Genomic DNA, 20,728 nt, shown 5'->3' on the forward strand with positions numbered 1-20,728 from the left:
GAACATGTAAGCTGAACAATAGTGTGTGGGGAGTGAGTAATAGAGTTGCTTGGCGCTCAAACAAAAGACGAATCGACGAGATTTGAAAATCGCGTAACTCCGGGTTCGCATAAGTCGGGGTAGCGTAAGTCGAGGTATTACTGTATACAATAAAATTTGTGTAAACTGAAATCGCACGGTACCGAATTATTTTTTCCTTTTCGCAAGTATTCGTTTTATTCGTGTCTTGTTTTAGACAGACTGTATTTATTTATTGCCATAAATGAGAAATGACGAGTGACGTTTGAGGTTCAAAAGATCAATGTTGACTTATATAATTGAATCAAATAAAATTTCAATTTTTTATAATATTTATTAAAATTCGTAAGAGTTAGAGTACAATAAATTTAATCGTTTTTGTGTTTACACACAATATTAGTGTTATAAAAGGATATATTTTCTGTTTGAATAAAATAATTTCATAGAAATATGCCTGTAACTACAATTTAAGTCTTAAGCAATTGTAAATTAAACTTATTTTTAAAAATCTCATATACGGTATATAAGGGCCGTCGAGAGCTTATGTGGGACCTTGGGTTTTTTAAACTCTTTCCGACCTATGGGCACTAAGAAGGCCTTTTCGGAAAGTCCATTATGGAACGGCCAGAAGGTTTAACATATCCAATGGACCACCCCCCAAAACTATCTTGGTGTTTTTTTTTTATTCGTCCGGATTTGATCCCAGTTGCTTAAAAGACATATCAGATAATTAAGAGGTTGGATTAGCGAGCTTACGGTACCGGACCAGTATTCGGCTTTCAGAAAACTGTCTATTTTTGAAATTGGCAGTTTTGAATTTGACAGGCTGTAGTAAAGCTGTAGTTCAACGCGCAGCTGCTTTGTTATGGTTTCTATGAAGTACGAGTCGTATGTCACCAATTTCAATGTAACTGCTGGCATATGGTGTGTTGATTACAATTTCGTTCATTTTATATTTTGATTATATATTTAGCTTGTCTCAGAAATCCGGACTACTTTCGGTCCCGGTCCCAAGCTTTCCGGTAATGTATTTAATTATTCTAAAAAATATCTTTCCACAAGTTCATGACATCACTATCTTTTGTTCGTTCGACAATTTTTTCATTTAACAATCGTATTTGTTCTTCATTAAAATGATTTTTCCAATCTCCAATAATCCCTTTTCTAACATACGTCCCACCTTCTGTATCCCTTCCACTTTGATTAAAATTCTGTATAGATTTCATCGCTCCAGGAGGTAAATTTTTATCTTCTAGCCATTTTTTGTCCTTTTTAAAAAACACATCAAGGTTCTTCTTACTGCTTTCTTTCATATAATCAAAGCTGCTGTAACGAATAATATTTTCTAATATTGTCGCATCATTCAAAATACATTTTTCATATTCTTCACCAAGGAATTTGGCTATTTTCAAAATTTCTCCCTTAATATCTTTCTTGAGATCTTCGTACGTTACAAAATGAACGTTGTCGTCATTTTTATGTTTGTACCATTCAAGAAGGTGATCGAAATAATCTCCGTATCCTAAATTACCTTCGAGAAAGACTTCAAGAAATTCTTGAAAATTTAACTCGCCAGGAAATGGCAGCAGTTTCATAAAATGGTAATATGAAACACAGCAATCTCTAGGGTTTCTGGTAACATAAATATATTTAGAATCTGGCGAGTAAGGCACAGCAAAAAAAGGTAAATGTGTTCTCATGCCTTTAGGTTTGGCCGTTTCTAAGTATTCTGCTCCCAAAACTTCTACAAAAGGAAAGCTAAAAATTAAATCCAACGGATCTTCTGATATTTGACCTTTAGCAAAAATCAACTTGACTATCTGATGCATCCAAGTTGTTCCACATTTCGGATAACTAGCAAGAAATAAATCTCCAGGTTTCGCTTTATAATTCATTCCAGACAAAAAAGATTCTTCTGATAAAAAAGTGAACATGTGTACTCCACCCACTTCCTTATAATATTTCATCTTCTCCATTACTATAATTTTGTTATTGTATATTAAATATATATTACAATACAATTTAATACATTTAATTTTAAATATTCTACTTACTGTTTTTCTTTTTTTTGTGCACTCCAATGTTCACAGGTTGATTGTTAACAATTAAAAATGTATAAGACCTACGTCGTATCGACAAGATTAGATAATACTTTTAGATATGACTAATCGTAATCTCTTCGTTTTGTCGGAAACTGAAAAATATTGATATAAAATTGATCATGTAAAACTTATGGAGATGCGAATAAATAAACAAAACAGTTAAATATAATCATAACGTTCGATTCCGATGAGGGTCTTGTTTCGTGAAGCTAATACAACTGATAAGCAAACCAATGACGTAGCCCCTTCCAAATGAAACGATGTATGCCATTGGCTTGTTTATCCAGCTGTATTACGAGCACAATATCTGAAAATAATAAACACGAATATATTTCGTAATATATAATTACATTAAAAGGCCTTAATATATCAATAAGACAATTTAAACTCGTGAATTTCATAAATGTGTCAGGAAACAAACGAATTAGGACGTGACAATTTACTACTGAAGTTAAATAGAAAAGGATGTGCAATCGCAATTCATAATTGTCATCGATAGGAATTTGTGATACTATAAAGTCAAATCCTATATTTTAATTAATAAATACAATTAAAATTTATACCAGGTTGTAAATAATAGTGTATATTTTTAAATAAATTACTAAGAGAATAATTAATNAAATAAAATATCTAATTATTCTTAATATAATGTTTTACTACATCGCCCAGAAAAATGTTTTTCGCAACCCCAAAATATAAATTGTTACTAATCGCCCCCTAAACATGGAAAAACGCCCACATGGGGGCGATATCGCCCCTGTTGAGAAACACTGGTCTAGACTCTAGATCCACGTGCAACTAAATATTCAGATGGCACAAAGCGCTGATTGATCAGCTGAATGACGTCAACCCACTGTAGTATAGATTATATTTTGTGGTCGTCAGAACGAATCGTGACGAAATAGATTATTTTTTTTAGTTGTAATATGGAGCGAGTATAAAGTGAAAATACAGCTGATTATTTTTTTGAACATTTAACTTCATACTTGATCTTTATGCACCTCTGAATCAAATCGTACACAATAGATCATTTTAATAGTGCGATTAGTGTTTAAAACTTACGTGCATGGATAATAAATAACAGAAAATTTATACTTTGTTACAAATATTATTCATAAAAAGTTCGAGAAACGATGAAATTTATAATTAAGATAAGTCAGAATATTCTTTGAATTTGTCACATGCATTTAATATAGTTAGACGAAACAATAAAATTAACGAAGTTTTGTATACCTTTAAAAAAGAAATTTTCACAAATCTTGCTTAACAAATTATAAAGTTTAAATGTAAAAGTTGTTGAACAATTTTGAATAAAGAATATTCTCCATAGATCACTCCTATCAGAATTTTTTTTAAAAAATGTTTTAGTTAGAATTGACAGTTCTTTCTGTCAATAGACATTTTGTGCTTTTGAATGTCAGTTCAACATCTGTGTGTTAAGAAACAATACTTTTCAAATTTACAGAAATTTCATGTATCCAGTTTCATCATGAATATATCTGTAAATATGTTTAATCAAATTTGTATGACCATTTTTCAAATTAAAAGTATAGAATTCTTGTATAAATTATTTAACAATCAATAATACCGTAAATTCCTTTGAATGTAATAGTTATATATGTTATAAATAAGAATTTCCATACATTTCATCGTGGAAATTGTTTATCAATATGTGTCGGGAAAAAGTAATGTTACATTTGTACTGTAATGTTTTCATAGTAAACTATTTTTTTTAATCCTTTTTGTTTTTTGTTAAAATAATATTACCATACTAATGAAAACTATTTCTAGATGCCTTGTATGTGCCGTATACCTGGTTGCGTAGAAAAATATATATCCAGTGTCTATATTTAAGTTTTTTTTGATTTGAAAAGCAAACCAACGGATTAGAGAATTTGTAGAAAAAAATAACTTATTATTTAAAATGTTTTAACAATTATGCATTAAAAAGTACGAATTATGTTTAGGTGAAAATATATATTAATTGTTAACTAATCTGCATTTCCACTTAGCATATTCTGTTATAATATATATATATATATATATATATAACATTAAATACAAGTTTCTTTAAGGTTAAAAATACTGTATTGTCTAATAAAGAATGTAATAAAAAAAAACTTAATTTGCAATTTATATTTGTTGTTTTTGATTATTTTATTATTAAAGTAAATGTACAAAAAAGCTTTAAAAAAATACAAAACAGATAAAAGTTACTTCTTGATGTTTAAAAATGTCTCGGCATTAAAATCTTTGCTATCACGTAACTTAGTTTAATGTTAAAATTATTGCAAAATTTTCAATTAATGTCAATAGATACAAGAGCTAGTGAAATTATAAATAAGTGCCTTTTATCAAGTTTTAGATGAAATATCTATAACTGTTATATAATGTCTGCCCGCTCTCACAACAACAACAACAACAACAATACAAAGTTTAGGCTGATCGATCAACATTTCCGATTTTAGTAGGTTGACGTCATTTAGCTGACCAATCAGCGCGTTGTGCCATCTGAATATTTAGTCGCACGTCTAGATCCATGGTTCCCAACGTGGGGCACACTCCCCATAGGGACAATTTGAGAATGAATTATTGACAGTGAATTGTTCTTATATCTTATTATTTATAAATTAAGCTAAGAATTTTTTTTTTTTTTTTTTTTAAATTTCCTTCTTTCCACGCCATGTTCTCAGTGTCTTTTTTCATATCACTGCATATTATTATTATTATGTTGGGTTTTATGAGTTATACTCGGTTCACACCGGTGGCCAATGTTCCCTCTAATTTTTTTTGTAGATGAGCGGAACATATACTTCTCTGAGCAAAAATATTTTCTGAGCATATATATATATATATAATCTTATTTTTTCCTGTAAAAATGAAAATAATTAGTTATAAAGTAGAGATTAAAATTCATTTTAAAACATACTTTTATACGAAATATTATGTTTTGTCAATGATTTAATGTATTTAATCGAAATATACGCATCAATAATCATGTTGCAGACAGAGTGAGAAATAAGTAAACAACAATTCAAATCGGTGTGCATGCTCGCCTGTGCAGCACATAAATTCTCGTGCGCGGCAACAATTTGAGCAGTGCGCGGCCGCGCAGCCGCGCAGCTTAGAGGGAACATTGCCGGTGGCTGTGTACTATGCCGGACCAGAGTCAAGGCATAGCAACCAAAACAAAACTAAAATTAAATGTGTGTGTCAGTGTCAGTGTCAGTATTCAGGAATTTCCTAACAATATGGCATGTATTCAATATAGCGGCCCTCTGTAGTGTGATGTATGTATTTCTACTCAATTGTAATGTTCCCAGACTCTTGTGCAGCGTGTGTGGTATCACACCTGTACAGGAGAGAACAACAGGTACAATAACCACCCTATCCATCCTCCACAGATGCCTGATTTCCTGGGCGAGTTCTGTGTACATGCTAATTTTTTCAGTGCATGTTTTGCATCATGCAATGTTTTGTACATTGTGAGTGTTTGGAATGGCTATGTCTATAATGTATGTGATTTTATTGTGTTTATCAATGAGTGTGATGTCTGGTCTGTTGTGGTAAATTGTTTTATCTGTGATTATGGCTCTGTCGTAGTACATTTTGTGCGTGTTGTTTTCCAATACTGTTTGCGGAATATACTTGTAGTATGGTTCGTGAATGTCTACCAGTCTGTGTTTGTTTGCAAGCTCTTGGTGTATTATATTTGCTACTTGATTATGTCTGTGTAAATAATCTGTTTGTGCCAATAGCTTGCAACCAGAAGTGATGTGTTGTATAGTTTCTGGCATAATGTGACATTTTCTGCATGTGTCGTTTGTGATGGTTGTGTTTCTTTGTAAGCTCTTGCAACCAGAAGTGATGTGTTGTATAGTTTCTGGCATAATGTGACATTTTCTGCATGTGTCATTTGTGAGTGTTGGGTATCTTTGAGTATGTGTTTTCTGTAGTTTTTAGTATTTATGAATTGATCTGTATGGCAATCATGAATCCTTCCGTCTCCCCAAAAAGGCATCCCCGATCTAACCAGCTGTTTGACGCAGTTTTGTCAACAAAACCCTGGGCCAGGTCATAAGGATGCCTGCCATGGAGTGCCTTTTGAGCCCATGTTTGCTTGATAGTGTCTATGCTTTTTATGTGTTGTGTCATGTCTGTATGATGTGAGTGTAAGTTTAATGGTGTGCTTTTTGAGTCTGCTAGAGTTACTGCTTTATGTAATTGTGATGTTTCTTGTTTCCTGTAGAAAAACTCTCGCAGTGACTGTATTTGTTTATAGTGAAAATTAACTATGTCAATCAGGCCACGTCCGCCATCTTTACGTGGAAGGGTTAATCTTTCTATGGCGGATTTAGGGTGATGTTGTTTATGCTTAGTAAGTGTTGTTCTTGTTTTCCTTTGGAGTTGCTCAAGATCTGTGTGAGTCCAATGTTGTTTATGCTTAGTAAGTGTTCTTGTTTTCATTTGGAGTTGCTCAAGATCTGTGTGAGTCCAATGTATAACTCCAAAAGAGTAAGTGAGTGCTGGGATGACATATGTGTTTATTGCTTTAACTGTGTGTTTTGCATTTAGCTGTGTTTTGAGAATGGTATTTAACCTACTTTGGTATTCTTTAATTAATCGTTGCTTTATTTGTGTATGTTCTGTTAGCTTGGCCTGTTGGAATCCTAAATACTTGTAGAACTCACCCTCTTCCGTGGATTCAATAATCTCCCCATTTCCAAGTGCAAAATCGTCTTTTTTCAGAATTCCTTTTTTCTATGTGAAGTTTTTTGCATTTATCTAAGCCAAACTCCATTTGTATGTCCTTAGTGTATGAGTGTGTGATTTGTAGGAGTTGATGAAGTTGTTTCTGTGTGGATGCATATAGTTTTACGTCGTCCATGTACTGTACATGAGATGTGACAGCGTAAACTGTGTTGTTTTTTCCATGTCTGATATTGTAGCCATAATGTGTGTTGTTTAACATATTGGATAATGGGTTCAGGGCTAGGTAGAACCAGAGAGGACTCAAGGAATCTCCTTGAAAAATTCCTCGCCTAATGAATATCTCATTTGTTTGTATGGAAGTGTTACTAACCTGAGATGCAGTGTTGTTCTCCAGTGCTGCATAGTGTTTTGGAAGAATGCAATGAGTGATGGATGTATTTTATACATGTGTAGATATGTAGCAGCCAACAGTGTGGAACACTGTCAAATGCTTTTCTGTAGTCTATATATGCCATGTGTATGTTTCTGTTTTGTTTGTGTGCTTGCCGTAGAATGACTGAATCTATGAGTAACTGTTCTTTGCATCCCCTGTGATTTCTACGGCAACCTTTTTGTTGTTCTGTAAGAATGTCGTGTTCTTCAACATGTTTGTATATTTTGTTTGTGATACAGGATGTCAATAATTTGTAGAGTGTTGGAAGACATGTAATTGGTCTGTATTGTGTGGGGTCTGTGGTTTTGTTGTTTTTAGGTTTCATGTAGGTGATGCCCTGAGTAAGAAATTTTGGCATGTCTTGTGGATTGATGATGATGTGTGTTAGATGTTTAGCTAGTTCCTGGTGCAGTGATGTAAACTTTTTGTACCAGAAATTGTGAATGTTGTCTACACCAGGTGTCTTCCAGTTGTGTGTTCTGTTAACAGCGTAGCGAATGTCGTGTATGTTTATTTCAGCACAGGGCATAGTTGGTATGTTATGCAAGTTTCTGTTCTCCTCCTTGATCCAGCCTGCATCAGCATTGTGTGTAACAGCATTGGACCAAAGAGAAGACCAATAAGTTGTGAGTTCTTCTTCTGTTGGTGTGCCACTGTGCTGTGTATCAGTGTTTGTTTTGGTACTGATTTGTCTGTAGAAAAGTTTTTCATTGTTTGTGAATAATTTATTTTGTTGTTTTCGTAGTGTACATGTTTTGTATCGTTTGAGTCTACGTGCTTTGGCTGCGAGTTTTTGTTTTAGTGTATCGATGTATTCTGTAATGTGTGTGTTGTGATGTTCATGTTTTGTGTGTGTTTTGATTTTCTTGAAAATGTTTTTGAGTTGTTTCTTTAATTTGGGTGTTATGTTGTTTTTAGTGTATTGTGTCAGCCTGCCTAATTGCTGTCTAATGTCATTTATTTGTGTTTCTATTCTTCTCTGCCAGGCAGGCTTGTGATAGAATTGTGTTTTGTGTGTGTCTGTCTGTGAGTGTATTTTCAGTCCATGGTGTGTTACTACTGTGACTGCCCCAGCATAAACTAATGTATGAATGTCTGAGAGTGTAGAAATTGAATGAATGTAGTTTGGTAGTAAGTGAGTGTTTACATAATCTAGTGTTTTTCCTACTGCCTTTGACGTGTTGATTTTTGGTATTCGTGGTCTTTGTGTGGGATCTGTACCAGTATATTTAATGAGTGTTTCCTGAAATATAAGTGAGAGCGTATTAACTAATTCTATGTCTACGTTATCAGTGATGGATGGGGAAGTGCCTGCAGTATCATTAGTGGTACTTGTTGTGTGTGTGCTGTAATCAGTGCTTGTTGCTGGATTATCCTGACAGGTTACGTGATCTTCATTAATGTTAAATGTTTCTGTCTGTTGATGTATTTGATCAGCAACCTGTTGTTTGATAAGTTCAAGTGTTGTTTGTGGGATAAGGTTGTTGTGTATAATTGTTCGTTTTTGATCAACAACCCTTTGTTCGGTGACAGTGAGGTGAGGATATTGTTGTGTGAATCTATGGTGTAGTTGTTGTCTGTATGCTGTCATGTTTGTTTCGAGTCTTGTGATGGTGTAGTAAGTGCGGATGATAAACTCGTTCATTTCTGTTGTCCATTTCATCCGTTGGCGTGGTTTTCCAGCCTTTGTGGTCTGTGGATGCATTGCCACAGAAACACCAAGGCTAGGTTGATTCCTCACATCTGTTGAGGGCATTGCAGTAGCCATACTTGGGCCAGTGCTGCTTTCGCCACCAGTAACCAAGGGAGACTGAAGCCTATTTTTCGAACGTGAGCCTCTGCCTAACCCACGAACGTGAACCTTGTTAACCCGGGCGACGTCCGAGCCGGTATCATACTTAGATCTGGTTACTACCATGATAATTATCTCCACAGAATGTGGGTGTGTGGTCACTCTTAGCTTCATTTCTCCCCTAGACCTTATTGGCATGGGTGTCCCTGCCAGGAGCTTGTGCTCCAGCCTGCATTGCTCTATGGTTCAGTAAAATTACTGGACTCTCCCACCACGACCAGGTGGTGACCACGGGAGAGTTATTATTATTATTATTTTTTTTTTTTAACGATTTCTTAGTGATTTCTTCCTGATTACTTCAATTGTCCTTTCGTTCTTTTATTTTTCTCTTTCATAAATGCCACGTTCTTTGGACGCTTGTTTAAACCAAGTTAACGGCCTTTTACGCTTGGCCGCGTTTCTTTATGCAACGAGAGTGTAGCGAAATGACGTCACGAGCAGTGTTGGCCTATTAGAAACCAGTTTCAATGTGTTCGCTGTAAAGCGCTTCTCGAGCGCTGCATAAAGAAACGCGAAGTATCTACCATCTAGATCCACTGTTGCCAAGTCCCAGAAACTTACGCCCCCTAGATCTGGTGGAAAAACTCCCTAAAAAACCCTTAAAAATATTTTTTCACCCTAAAAAACCCCAAATTTTTTAGAAATTATAATTTTAAAAATCTTTTATTATTCTTTTATAAATTACAAAACTTTTAAAACATTAAAAGAAAACCATTCATTATGAAAATTAAATATCTTGAAAAACAATAAAAATAATTCCTCCCACTGATCTACAATGGTCTTGATAGCTTCGTAGCGAGAAAGCTACCTTGTTCCACTGAGTTTAGATATTTTCTTAGGTTTTGAATTTTCATTCATGGCAGCATACAGACTTTCATATTGAATTTTCCGTGTTGAACTATAGGAAAACCAATTGTGAGCCTCTAGGACAAGATATTCCAACTGTCTTGGTAGTGTTTGACATGCTTTTTCTGCACATAGAAGAAGTGAATGACAAACACATCTTACTACAACTAAGCTTGGAACATCGTCTCTCAACAATGTAGAAAATGACTGATGTCTTCCAATCAACACTAGCATTGTTAATTCCTATTCCAATTAGGTTATGTAGATTTAAGCCATCTTGCAACAACTGATTTCTAAATGAATTATAGATGGAATATGCATCACAATTTTCAAATTGAATGAGGCGATAAAAGGTTGTGATGATTTTTTCTTCATTCTGGAGAAATACAGTCGACCCCCCTATAAGATCATTGATACGTTCCATTCTTTAGGAATCCGATTTCTTACGACTCCTTCCAATCACAGCCCGACACGTGTGAAGTTTACGGACTACGGCTGATTGAAAGGTTTTCTTCCATAAAATTAATTGATTCTAGACTAATTCGACTCAACATTTCCAAAATACGTATATTTTTTGGGGGGAATAATCCGTATAAACTACGCTATAAACAAAAAAATTGTAGGATTACTTACCAAGTGTGCACCATTCGACATCGCCATTGCTCAAGCTTGTTTTCGTCGCGAAGCAGCACACCAAACCGCGGCCGATTTCTGATAACTTATTTTTCTGCGAAAACTTCGTTGAACTTTGGAGACATCATTAATATAAATAATTTTTATCGCCGTTGAATAAGAAATGTTTCTTTCACAAGAAATGTATAAAATTACAGTACTGTATTAGACTTACGGTACCTAATTTACATACTGTACAGACGATAGTTAGCGTAAAATCTCCGTAGCGTGGCGCCACGCTAGACGGCGGAAATTATATATTTAATTATAACAAAGTTACAATAAGTTAATATATAATTATATATACAGTACCTAATTTATATATAATTAATATATAATTATATGTACAGTACCTAATTTATATATAATTTATATATAATTATATGTACAGACGAAACTAAACTCAATTTACCCGCCTAAATGTCCGTAGCGTGGCGCTACGGACGACGGGAAAGTAGTTCAGCTGCCCGATGACGTTTTACGTAATTATAGGAGTTTTTACCGTTTTTTACGATACCGTCGCAATTTTTTCACAGTTTTATAGGAATCGTAATTATAGGAACCGTAATTATAGGGGGGGTCTACTGTATTTCACCATGATGCACAAAATCTTGGTTGTAGAAATGTCAGTTGATTCATCTATTATTACATAAAACGGACTGTTATCCATGTCGTAAATCAATTCCTCCATGACTGATGGTCCAATAACATTTTTTAACAGCATCGAACATTTACTGCAGTGCGGTGAAGTTTCAATTCTCCAAAAATTTTAGACTTCTCATTAATTTTAGGCAGTACTTCTGTCAGATGATTTACAGTGTTTAATACTGCTATGCTTAGCAACGATGGCATTCAATTTTAATTCTACAATTTTTGTTTCTGTTCCTATTACTGGCTCAAATGGCAATTTTACTTGATTTGGCACTTTTTTCTAATGCAATTTTTTTCTCTGTGCTTTCTTGTTTTGGCATGTGCAAGCAAACCTTTTTTGTGTGCAGTTAAAGTTATTTTACAATAACGACAACAAGCATTCAGTGGGTCACCTGTTGGATCAGGAGCTAACCAAGCTAAAAATGAAAATTTTCAAATTAGCACAAATAAATATAAAATATAAATTGCTGATACTTTCCTTTTAATTCTTCCAATTTCTCCCATGTTTTGCAGTATGACTGTGTGTATTTCTTTTTGGTCGCCATAATGGTATTAAATAGTAGGAAAATTGTTTCTAACCAAACCAAACCAAATCAAAACATAAATTACCCTACAAAAAGTTTCAATTTATATTCATTCTTTCAATTAGTTATTTGCATAGCTATAAAATTTGTTCTATTACTTACATTTAAATATTTCCTGTAGTTTTAACAATTTAAGATCAAAAATCAAACTCACTAAAGCTAGAGTACCTATAATATAAGTACAGTAGAGCATCGATTATCCGACCCCCGATTAACCGTCACATCGGTTAACCGACCGTTCTTGTCGGCAAATTTCAAATGTCCGCTAGTGATGTGGCATTACAATATTTAGCTATGTCTTGGCTACTTTAATACTATTTTTGTTAAATTTTTGCGTGTTTTAGCTGGCATCAACGGCTCCACCACTGAAGGGAGGCCAATATTTAAACGAGACTTAATTTTCTAATTATGAGTGGTTGTTTGTTTCGTGAGCAATAAAATAATTTAAAAATAATTTTTAACGATACAATAGCGACGATTATTATTTTAGAAAAAAATTTGTTAGGCTAAACATCAATGAAAATTCAACGCAATTAATAGCGATATACTAATACAGTCGACCCCCCTATAACACGGTAGATACGTTCCGTTCTTTATGAATCGATTTCTTACAAGTCCTTGCCAATCACAGCCCGACACGTCTGAAGTTTACGGACTACAGCTGTTTGAAAGGTTTTCTTCCATAAAATTAATCGATTCTAGACTAATTCGACTCAACATTTCCAAAATACGTATATTTTTTGGGGGGAATAATCCGTATAAACTACGCTATAAACAAAAAATTGTAGAATTACTTACCGAGTGTGCACCGTTCGACGTCTCCATTGCTCAAGCTTGTTTTCGTCGCGGAGCTGCGCATCAAACGGTGGCCGCGATTTCTGATAAGTTATTTTTCTGCAAAAACTTCGTTGAACTTTGGAGACATCATTAATATAAATAATTTTTATGGCCGTTGAATAAGAAATGTTTCTTTCACAAGAAATGTATAAAATTACAGTACTGTATTAGACTTATGGTACCTAATTTACATACTGTACAAACGATAGTAAACAACTTACTCGCCTAAACTCTCCGTAGTGTAGCGCTGGACAGCGGAAAGTATATATATATAATTATAATAAAGTTACAATAAATTAAGTTAATATATAATTATATATACAGTACCTAATTTATATATAATACTGTACAGACGATAGTAAACTCAATTTACCCGCCTAAATTCTCCGTAGCGTGGCGCTGGACGGCGGAAAGTAGTTCGGCTGCCCGATGACGTTTTACCGAATTATAGGAGATTTTTACCAGGTTTGTACGGATACTGTTGCAATTTTTTCGCCGTCTTATAGGAATCGTAATTATAGGAACCCGTGTTATAGGGGGTTTACTGTAAACTAATTACATGGGATATACTAATATTCTAATATACAGTGGTGCCTCGTACAACGTACTTAATCCGTTCCAGGTGCACGTCCGTTAAGTGAAACGTCCGTTATACGAAACGCATTTTCCCATAGAAATACATGTTAAAACATATAATTCGTTCCGCAGCATAAAATAACCGTACTGTACCATAANGTCTTTTATTAACACTGTATTTGTGCTCTTTTACACGTACTGCAAGGTTTCTTCTGGTCACCCCTACCTATTCTTTATCGACTCCTATTTATTGGTTTTCATATGGGATAGTGTACACCCCCGCTTGTTCTTCCATCCTTATTTTGTCCTTCATAAGACTAATATATATCGTATATTGTTGTAGATCTTCTGTTCTAGAAGTTTATTTGTAGTATAGACAAGTGTCCCGAATGTCCAATATCTTTGATGCACCTGTCTAAAAAGACTTATCAGCAATATAGTCCTACAATAAAACAACTAAAAGCTATACTATTCAACAATTTAATAAATAAAATAATAATACAATCCTGGACAATAAGTTTAAATATTCCTAATCCTCAAAACAAATTAATCTGACGTAAACGACCCCGCTCAATAAACATTAACCTTAAAATCTTAAAAACATTAAAATATATATGTTCAAACTGTACAAAACGCCTTATATAATGTTCATTATTAAAAGAACTAGTTAAATACTTACTTCGCAATCTTATACTTGATAAAAGAGGACATTCAAAAAGAAAGTGGCCTAATGTATCCTGCTCTCCGCACTCACATGTATCTGTATCTACTAATCTAAAAGAAAATAATTTAGACTGAAAATCCCCATGTCTTGAAAGAACTTGACAAATATAGTAATCAGGTTTGACCCACCGTGTCCGTTTTCTCTCAAGAATAGTCGGTAAAAACATAGCAGTTTGTCTGCCCTTCGTATCACTAACCCATCTTAAATTCCACATAGCTTCAATCTCCTTCCTTATAAGCCTCGCAGCACATGACTCCGTCATATTTACACAATCATCTGGATAGGTCAACTTCCCCNGTCCGTTATTCGAGGCGTACGTTATACGAGGCACCACTGTACTATACTAGTAATGTATTTTTTTTCCTTCTTTTCAGTTATCCGACCAACCTGAGTCCCCAATTGAGTCGGATAATCGATGCTCTACTGTACTCTAGCTTTAGTGATCTTTGATGTTAAATTGTTAAAACTACAAGAAATATTTAAGCTAGAGTACCTATAATATAAGTACTCTAGCTTTAAAAAGTTTGTAAAATCACAGGTGTTATTGCTGGGTGCTGGCATATACTACAGTAATTACCTAATGAAGCTAGGTAATTAGTCTAAAGTGCTGGTTGACCCCATTTCAAGTGAAGACAACACCAGCAGTGATAAAATAAAAAAATTCTCAAAGTAAATGCAAAATTTTAAGTTTTAAATGTAATCCCTAAAAATTCTCTATAGTAAAAAAATCATCCTAAATTTTTCCCTAAAAAAATCTTCTCTATAAATTCTTTTATAGACTCCAAAGTAATTCCTAAATCTAGGGTAAAAAACCCTAACTTGGCAACATTGCCTAGATCCTGAGTGAGCATTAAGGTCAATTTCTTCCACGCCATAACGCATGTGCAAAGTCAGCTTTTTCACCCGATCCGAAGAGTAAAACCACAGATTAATCTGTTGTAAACAGGGCTGTGGAGTCTGTCGGAGTAGTGGAGTTTTAATCGGAATCGGAAGTCGTCAAAAATCCGCTGACTCCGACTCCTTTTTACTTCCCAACTTGTTATGTACATGTATACAGTATAACAATTGAAAAGTACTGTATTGGAATCGTGTCAAATTTTATACTCCGAGATTTTTGCAAATCTAAAATTTCTACACGTTTGGAGACATTTTTTGGATTCTCTAGAATCAAAAATTGTCAAATAAAGAGGGGGAGGACATTTGTATGTGCGTGCGTGTGTGCGCGTGTGTATGTGTTGGCGTCTAATTTGTTTAATTTCTTTGTTCTCTGTTCTGAGATATTAAACAATATCTCAAAATGGGTAAAGTTTAAGAAACTAGATTTGGCACAGTAGCTTGTGTATTAATGCTATTAAATTTTGATTTTTAATTAAAAATAGACAGGATGGAGACATAGGAGTCATGTGTCATATCTCCATTTTTTATAAAACTCGTCTCTTACTCTCAAAATCAAGCTTTTCGTCATTTTATAATAGTACAGTGAAACCCGCTAAGATGTTTTCGCCTGAGATGTTAGAAAGTGTATATGGACACGATTTAATTCAACCACTTTTAAGTTTAATAACTCCTTGTTAAATCATCTGTCTCTGATTTAAAAACCACAGAAGTTATTAGGCTTCAAACAGGATGAACAAAATCGTGCCCCCCCACACAGTATAACATTCATACATACAGGGAAAAAAAACCGAATTTTTTGCATATCTCGACATTTCAAGGTGTCCTGAGTCCAAAAATGTAAAAATTTAAGAGGGGTCATTTTTTGACCGATTGCTACACTTTTCCTCTGTTATATATAACAGCCGGGAAAGTAAAAGTTATCGAATACATATTTAAATATTGACAGTGTCATTACTTAGAGAAATCTTTTAGCTTTGGAATAAAAACGTTTCTACGTTCTATTTTTATTAAAACTCTATTTATTGAATCTTTTATTCTGAGGTCACGTGATGACATCAGAATATCCGGGTCTATTTTAGTAACAAGTCCGCTCTTGGCTGGAGTCCGATTGGTAAGACAAAGTCGGAGTCCAGGGCCGGATCATCGCATAGACAAATGAGACAAATGTCTAGGGCCCGGTCAAACTGTCTATTTTGAAAAGATTTGTAAATAAGATAGTTTACTTTTCTGTTGGACAACTGTATAATACTGGTAAAACTGATAAAATATGATATTATTTAAATATTAACCAAAAAGGTTAAATTAAACAAGTAAAACGGCAAAACCGTATTTGGGACACGACTATGTCTTGGAGACAAGACTAAGCAGAATCACTCGAGACACGCTCAACACGGGTCTCGTTCTCATTATCCAATCTTTGGTATCGCTGCTTTTGGGCGCGATCGTTCAAACTTCGCCGGCCACGACCACGAGATCGTCCACCATGCATTTTTGATGAAATTAACCTATCCAATTTCGAAATTTCTCTCCGTTGCAACCCGTCGGCCCGGGTTGAATTTTTGTCGATGCCTAACGAGAATTTCCCGTTTTTGAAAAAAACAATCGTGGCTATTGTATCGTCCAAAATTATTTTTTTATTTTGCACAAACAATATACAGTTTAACCCGATTATAACGTCATCGGATGTAACGACAACCCTAGTATAATGTCAAATTTTTATCGGTTTCACGATTTTACTATACTAAATAATGTTAAAAAACTTACTTCTAACGACATAAAACCCTGTTTTAATGTCATATTTGAAGCACTCCTAAATTTACAAAATTAGATTACAAATTTTATTCAACAAAGAAAATACTACGTGTTCAGTCCTAGGGTCACAGTCCAGTTCCTAGAACGNAATGTTAAAAAACCTACTTGTAACGACATAAAACCCTGTTTTAATGTCATATTTGAAGCACTCCTAAATTTACAAAATTAGATTACAAATTTTATTCAACAAAGAAAATACTACGTGTTTGGTCCTAGTGTCACAGCCCAGTTCCTAGAACGACTGTGAGTGGTACTCTCACCACCTGACTTCGGTTTGCCTGTTTGTAGAGAGAGTTGCCATTTTGTATTTTACTTTGACTCGGTTCTCGGTCCTCTGAGTAGGCTACCTACAAGTCTGGTTTTTTATGCACGCATGATTTTAGCACTTAATACTCAGCGCCATATTGCAACTCCTGACATGTACTCTTTCATACCTCTAAGTTGGTAACACAGCAGGCAGTACGATTTTATAAACAAGACACAGTCTTGTTGAAAATTAATATTTTAAGGTAATATTTATTTTGTATAACAACTTTTGTTAGACATTTAATAAAATAAATTTCAATTTTTTAAATTTATAAACAAACTGTTCAAACTTTTCTAGAAAAACTAAAATTTATTGTTGTGTATTAAATATTTTTTATTAATAAAAATTTAAGATTTGTTTTAGTTTTTCACATTATTTAGTTTTGTTTTTTTTATATTTTTTGTGTGCTCTATTTCTTGTGAGCGAGGAGGCCCGGTAAGAAGAAAATGTCTAGGGCCCCAAAGTGGGTTAATCCGGCCCTGTCGGAGTCGGAGTCGGTAGATTTTTACACGACTCCACAGCCGTGGTTGTAAAACTAGCACGTTTATCATCGTGTATCATACTGTTAACGTCGAGGAATTCATTATACGTTAAATAAAATGGAATTAGTGAATGTGGTTTAAAATATATTCATAGACAAAGTTTAAACAGGCGTATTTAAAACAGTTACGATAACAGCGTCTATTATACTGAAAGTTCAAAGATTGTGTTACGAAGGAAATTTGCCAGCTACTTTAAAGTGCGAAAAGGCTTTGATATTCTGGCATTTATGATCTTAACAGCTGTGGTGGCGTAGGTGTATTTTTTATTATAAATCATTTATTGAAAAAAAGCAAAAATGTTCAAAAATTACACCTACTTTGTAACTACAAAGCAGACAAATCACTATATCGATTTGTATTACAGTAGTTGCTTAGATAATAAATTATATTATAAATGCAAGAATGTCGAACACATTTCTCACCCCTTGAAACGGCTAGCAAATCGCCTTCGTAACTTGACATTCGAACTCTATCTAAACCGACCTTCGTCCACCCATCCGTTCATAACAAGTTTCATTTTTCTGTGTCGTTCCTCTGCCCGTGTCAAGTTTTGATGAATTAATAATTAATCAATGTACGATTATTTACCTCTTGTCGTAATTTTTATGTGCCATTTAAAGTGTCCTGTCAATCTGTTTGCTATTTACAATTCAATTAAACTGATATTTTTACAGCCGAAAAGATAAATAATATACTGTATGTACACCCCGCATTTGAATTATATATACTACGTATACCGTCTCTGATAGAACAATATGTAAATGATAGACAAAATGATATAACAATATAGAGGACATCAATTTTAAAAAAACTGATATTTTTTTTGTTTTTGTGATATGTAAATAAACAACCTGCACTTAAATACTTTAATATTTTTCTCAGTTCTGTTGTCGTCCTTAAAGTTCTCGCTTGCCTTAGTCCAAGCGACTATTCTGGCTTTGAGTAGCCCACTCGACTGTTTGTGAAGTACACGATGATGTAGTTATAATAACTCAACGTTCGCATGGACTAGCCTCCACGCGGGCGCTGAGGTGCGAGCAACAGCGAGCAGAGAAGAGCACAGCTAGGCCTATATGCGGAGCGTCGGTCGAGGCTTGCTATCGCTTGCCTTGATCGACACTGAACATGGGAAATAGGCAGCAGTACTAGTTCAAGGTAAATACTGTTTTTTCGTTAATAGAAGTTAATGCGTTTATTTGTTACAGGCACTGATTGCCATGCCTATAATTTAACTTGTTCGCAAGCACGACGGCGACCGAAACTGCCGCCGTTGGGTTTCCACATTTGGATGCGAATATCTGACAAAGGGTCGGACTTTTTTTTTATTCTTTACCTATAAATATCGTTAAGTTGTCTGATCACCGTTCTGGACTGTCTGTTAAACATGTGACAGGCTTAGTGGAGCACAGCGTGACTCCGTATAGCGCCTGGAAGTAGGCTGCAGGCTGATTTCGAGGATATAAATGTCACATATAAAGATATAGTTCCTTTGATTTTTCTTTGATATTATTGCACCACCTTAGTAAATGCCTACATAGGTGATAAAACTAATGCAACTACTAATTCGATTAGTTTATTCTTTTTATTTTCTTCTTACTTGTTAACTCTTTCCTCCCACAGGACGGAAAGAGTTAACAAGTAAGGGAGTCTCTTTTAGCAAGCCCATTATGGGTTCGGCCTGGCCCACAATGGGGCGGCCGGGTGATGAGGGACGGAGCCCGACATATCCGGACAGACCACCCCAGAAAATTTCCTGGGGATTTTTTGACCCGTCCGGATTCGATCCCGTGTCCCCCAGAGCGGTAGGATTCCATTTTAACCGCTCGGTCATCCGGCCACAAATTTGATTACTTTCAATCAAGACAGCAAATGATAAGGATGCTCTTTATTTTAAACCATTTTGATCAAGTTACATAAAGTTACGATTGCATAATCATCTGAACTGAAGTTATTATTTGACTGGCATCTCACTGGCTTTATGTAATTTTGTAATTACTGTATGTTATTTAATGTCGTAAAAAACTAACTGCTCGTATAAGTTTGTTTAAACCTGTATTATTCAAAAAGACCCAAAATGGAAGCTCCACAAATAAGGTAACGTTTGTGTCCAGGCCTATTTATATAGACTTTGATTCGTTAAACTTTGTTATGAGAACGGTTTTAATTGTTTATATTATATATCAGTGTTTTCCAACTTTTTTTTTGCATTAGCGACACACTTTGAATTTAATTAGATCCCTACGACACCATTATTTATAAGATAAAAATGTTTAATGTTTTCAAATTAAAAACGTGTATATTTAAACTTGTCTAAATTAAAACTGCTTAAAATTTAAAACAATTACGGTAGATTTAAAACATTTTGATAATATGGAATTTAATTAAATTTAACAAGACTAAACCTCGCAATTTTAAAAATCTGTCTGTATATATTTATTATTATTTTTTAATATATATTGAAAGCAAAATGTTCCGTCATCGCCGAACGTAGATAAAGTAAATTTAAAAATAATTTCATTTACAATTTGAAAATTTCAAAACAACTTTTAAACGGATTTTAATCCTATCTCTCTTCTTCTCAGCAACGTTAATTATAATATGTAAACACACCTGAATTCTACTTGCCGAGTTTTTTCTCCTTATTCAAACGTTTTCAGCCTATTTGGTTAGGCCATCCTCAGGTTTTCCTTTATCGTTCCAAAATGGAACCATTCGTTCGAATTTTATTTTGATTTGAATTTTTGAAATAAGTTAACAACTTTTTGTATATTACATAAATAAACAAAATAAATAAAATAAATGAATAAAATAAAATAAAATAAAATATGTCCCTATACGTGCTACAAAAATTAAATAACATATTTTTACATGCGTCTAAATCATAATATAATAACTTCTTATAATCTCCAGTTCCTATTTTATGGATTATTGAAACCCATACATTTTTCTATTTTGTATTTCCATGCTGTTGGTAATGTATTTGCATCCTTTTCATTTAAACATCGGTTCCTCATTTTACTTTTGTATATCTCTATTTTTTCCATTTCCATCGCTATAGACGGTGAGTGCACCGTTCTTATGATCTTCGCTTCATCCCACTTAACTATTGCTCCGTCCGCCTGCACCATGCTTGCCAATATCGTGCTATTAAGTCCTTTATTA

The 20,728-nt window shown here is 34.2% G+C and overlaps 2 protein-coding genes across 5 annotated transcripts in view; one reads left to right on the top strand and one right to left on the bottom strand.

Moving 5' to 3' along the window:
* Positions 1 to 273: 273 nt before the first annotated feature.
* Positions 274 to 20,281, bottom strand: LOC111631591 (sulfotransferase 1C3-like). Its single transcript, XM_023375861.1, has 4 exons — positions 20,177 to 20,281; positions 2,321 to 2,427; positions 2,073 to 2,174; positions 274 to 1,996 (listed from the first exon to the last, which is right to left on the bottom strand). The coding sequence occupies exon 4, from the start codon at positions 1,992 to 1,994 to the stop codon at positions 1,059 to 1,061; it is 936 nt and encodes a 311-aa protein (XP_023231629.1). The 5' UTR covers positions 1,995 to 1,996; positions 2,073 to 2,174; positions 2,321 to 2,427; positions 20,177 to 20,281; the 3' UTR covers positions 274 to 1,058.
* The window catches only part of LOC111631590 (solute carrier family 52, riboflavin transporter, member 3-A-like), an 18,886-nt gene continuing 15,935 nt past the window's right edge, over positions 17,778 to 20,728 (top strand). For 2 of the 4 annotated variants that reach the window (XM_023375857.1, XM_023375860.1), the window contains exon 1: positions 17,778 to 18,721. The gene's annotated coding sequence lies outside the window, so the exon portion shown is untranslated. Of the gene's footprint in view, positions 18,722 to 19,247; positions 19,661 to 20,728 lie in introns of those variants that run through there. The other 2 variants (XM_023375858.1, XM_023375859.1) reach the window with 1 other exon arrangement.

Source organism: Centruroides sculpturatus, unplaced genomic scaffold (assembly GCF_000671375.1).
Source record: "Centruroides sculpturatus isolate CEXI.00-Female unplaced genomic scaffold, Cexi_2.0 scaffold504, whole genome shotgun sequence".
In the NCBI taxonomy this organism is placed as follows: Eukaryota; Metazoa; Arthropoda; class Arachnida; order Scorpiones; family Buthidae; genus Centruroides; species Centruroides sculpturatus.

Excerpts from the sequence above, each read along its gene's own strand:
- LOC111631591 (XM_023375861.1), bottom strand. The coding sequence starts at position 1,994 with ATGGAGAAGATGAAATATTATAAGGAAGTGGGTGGAGTACACATGTTC.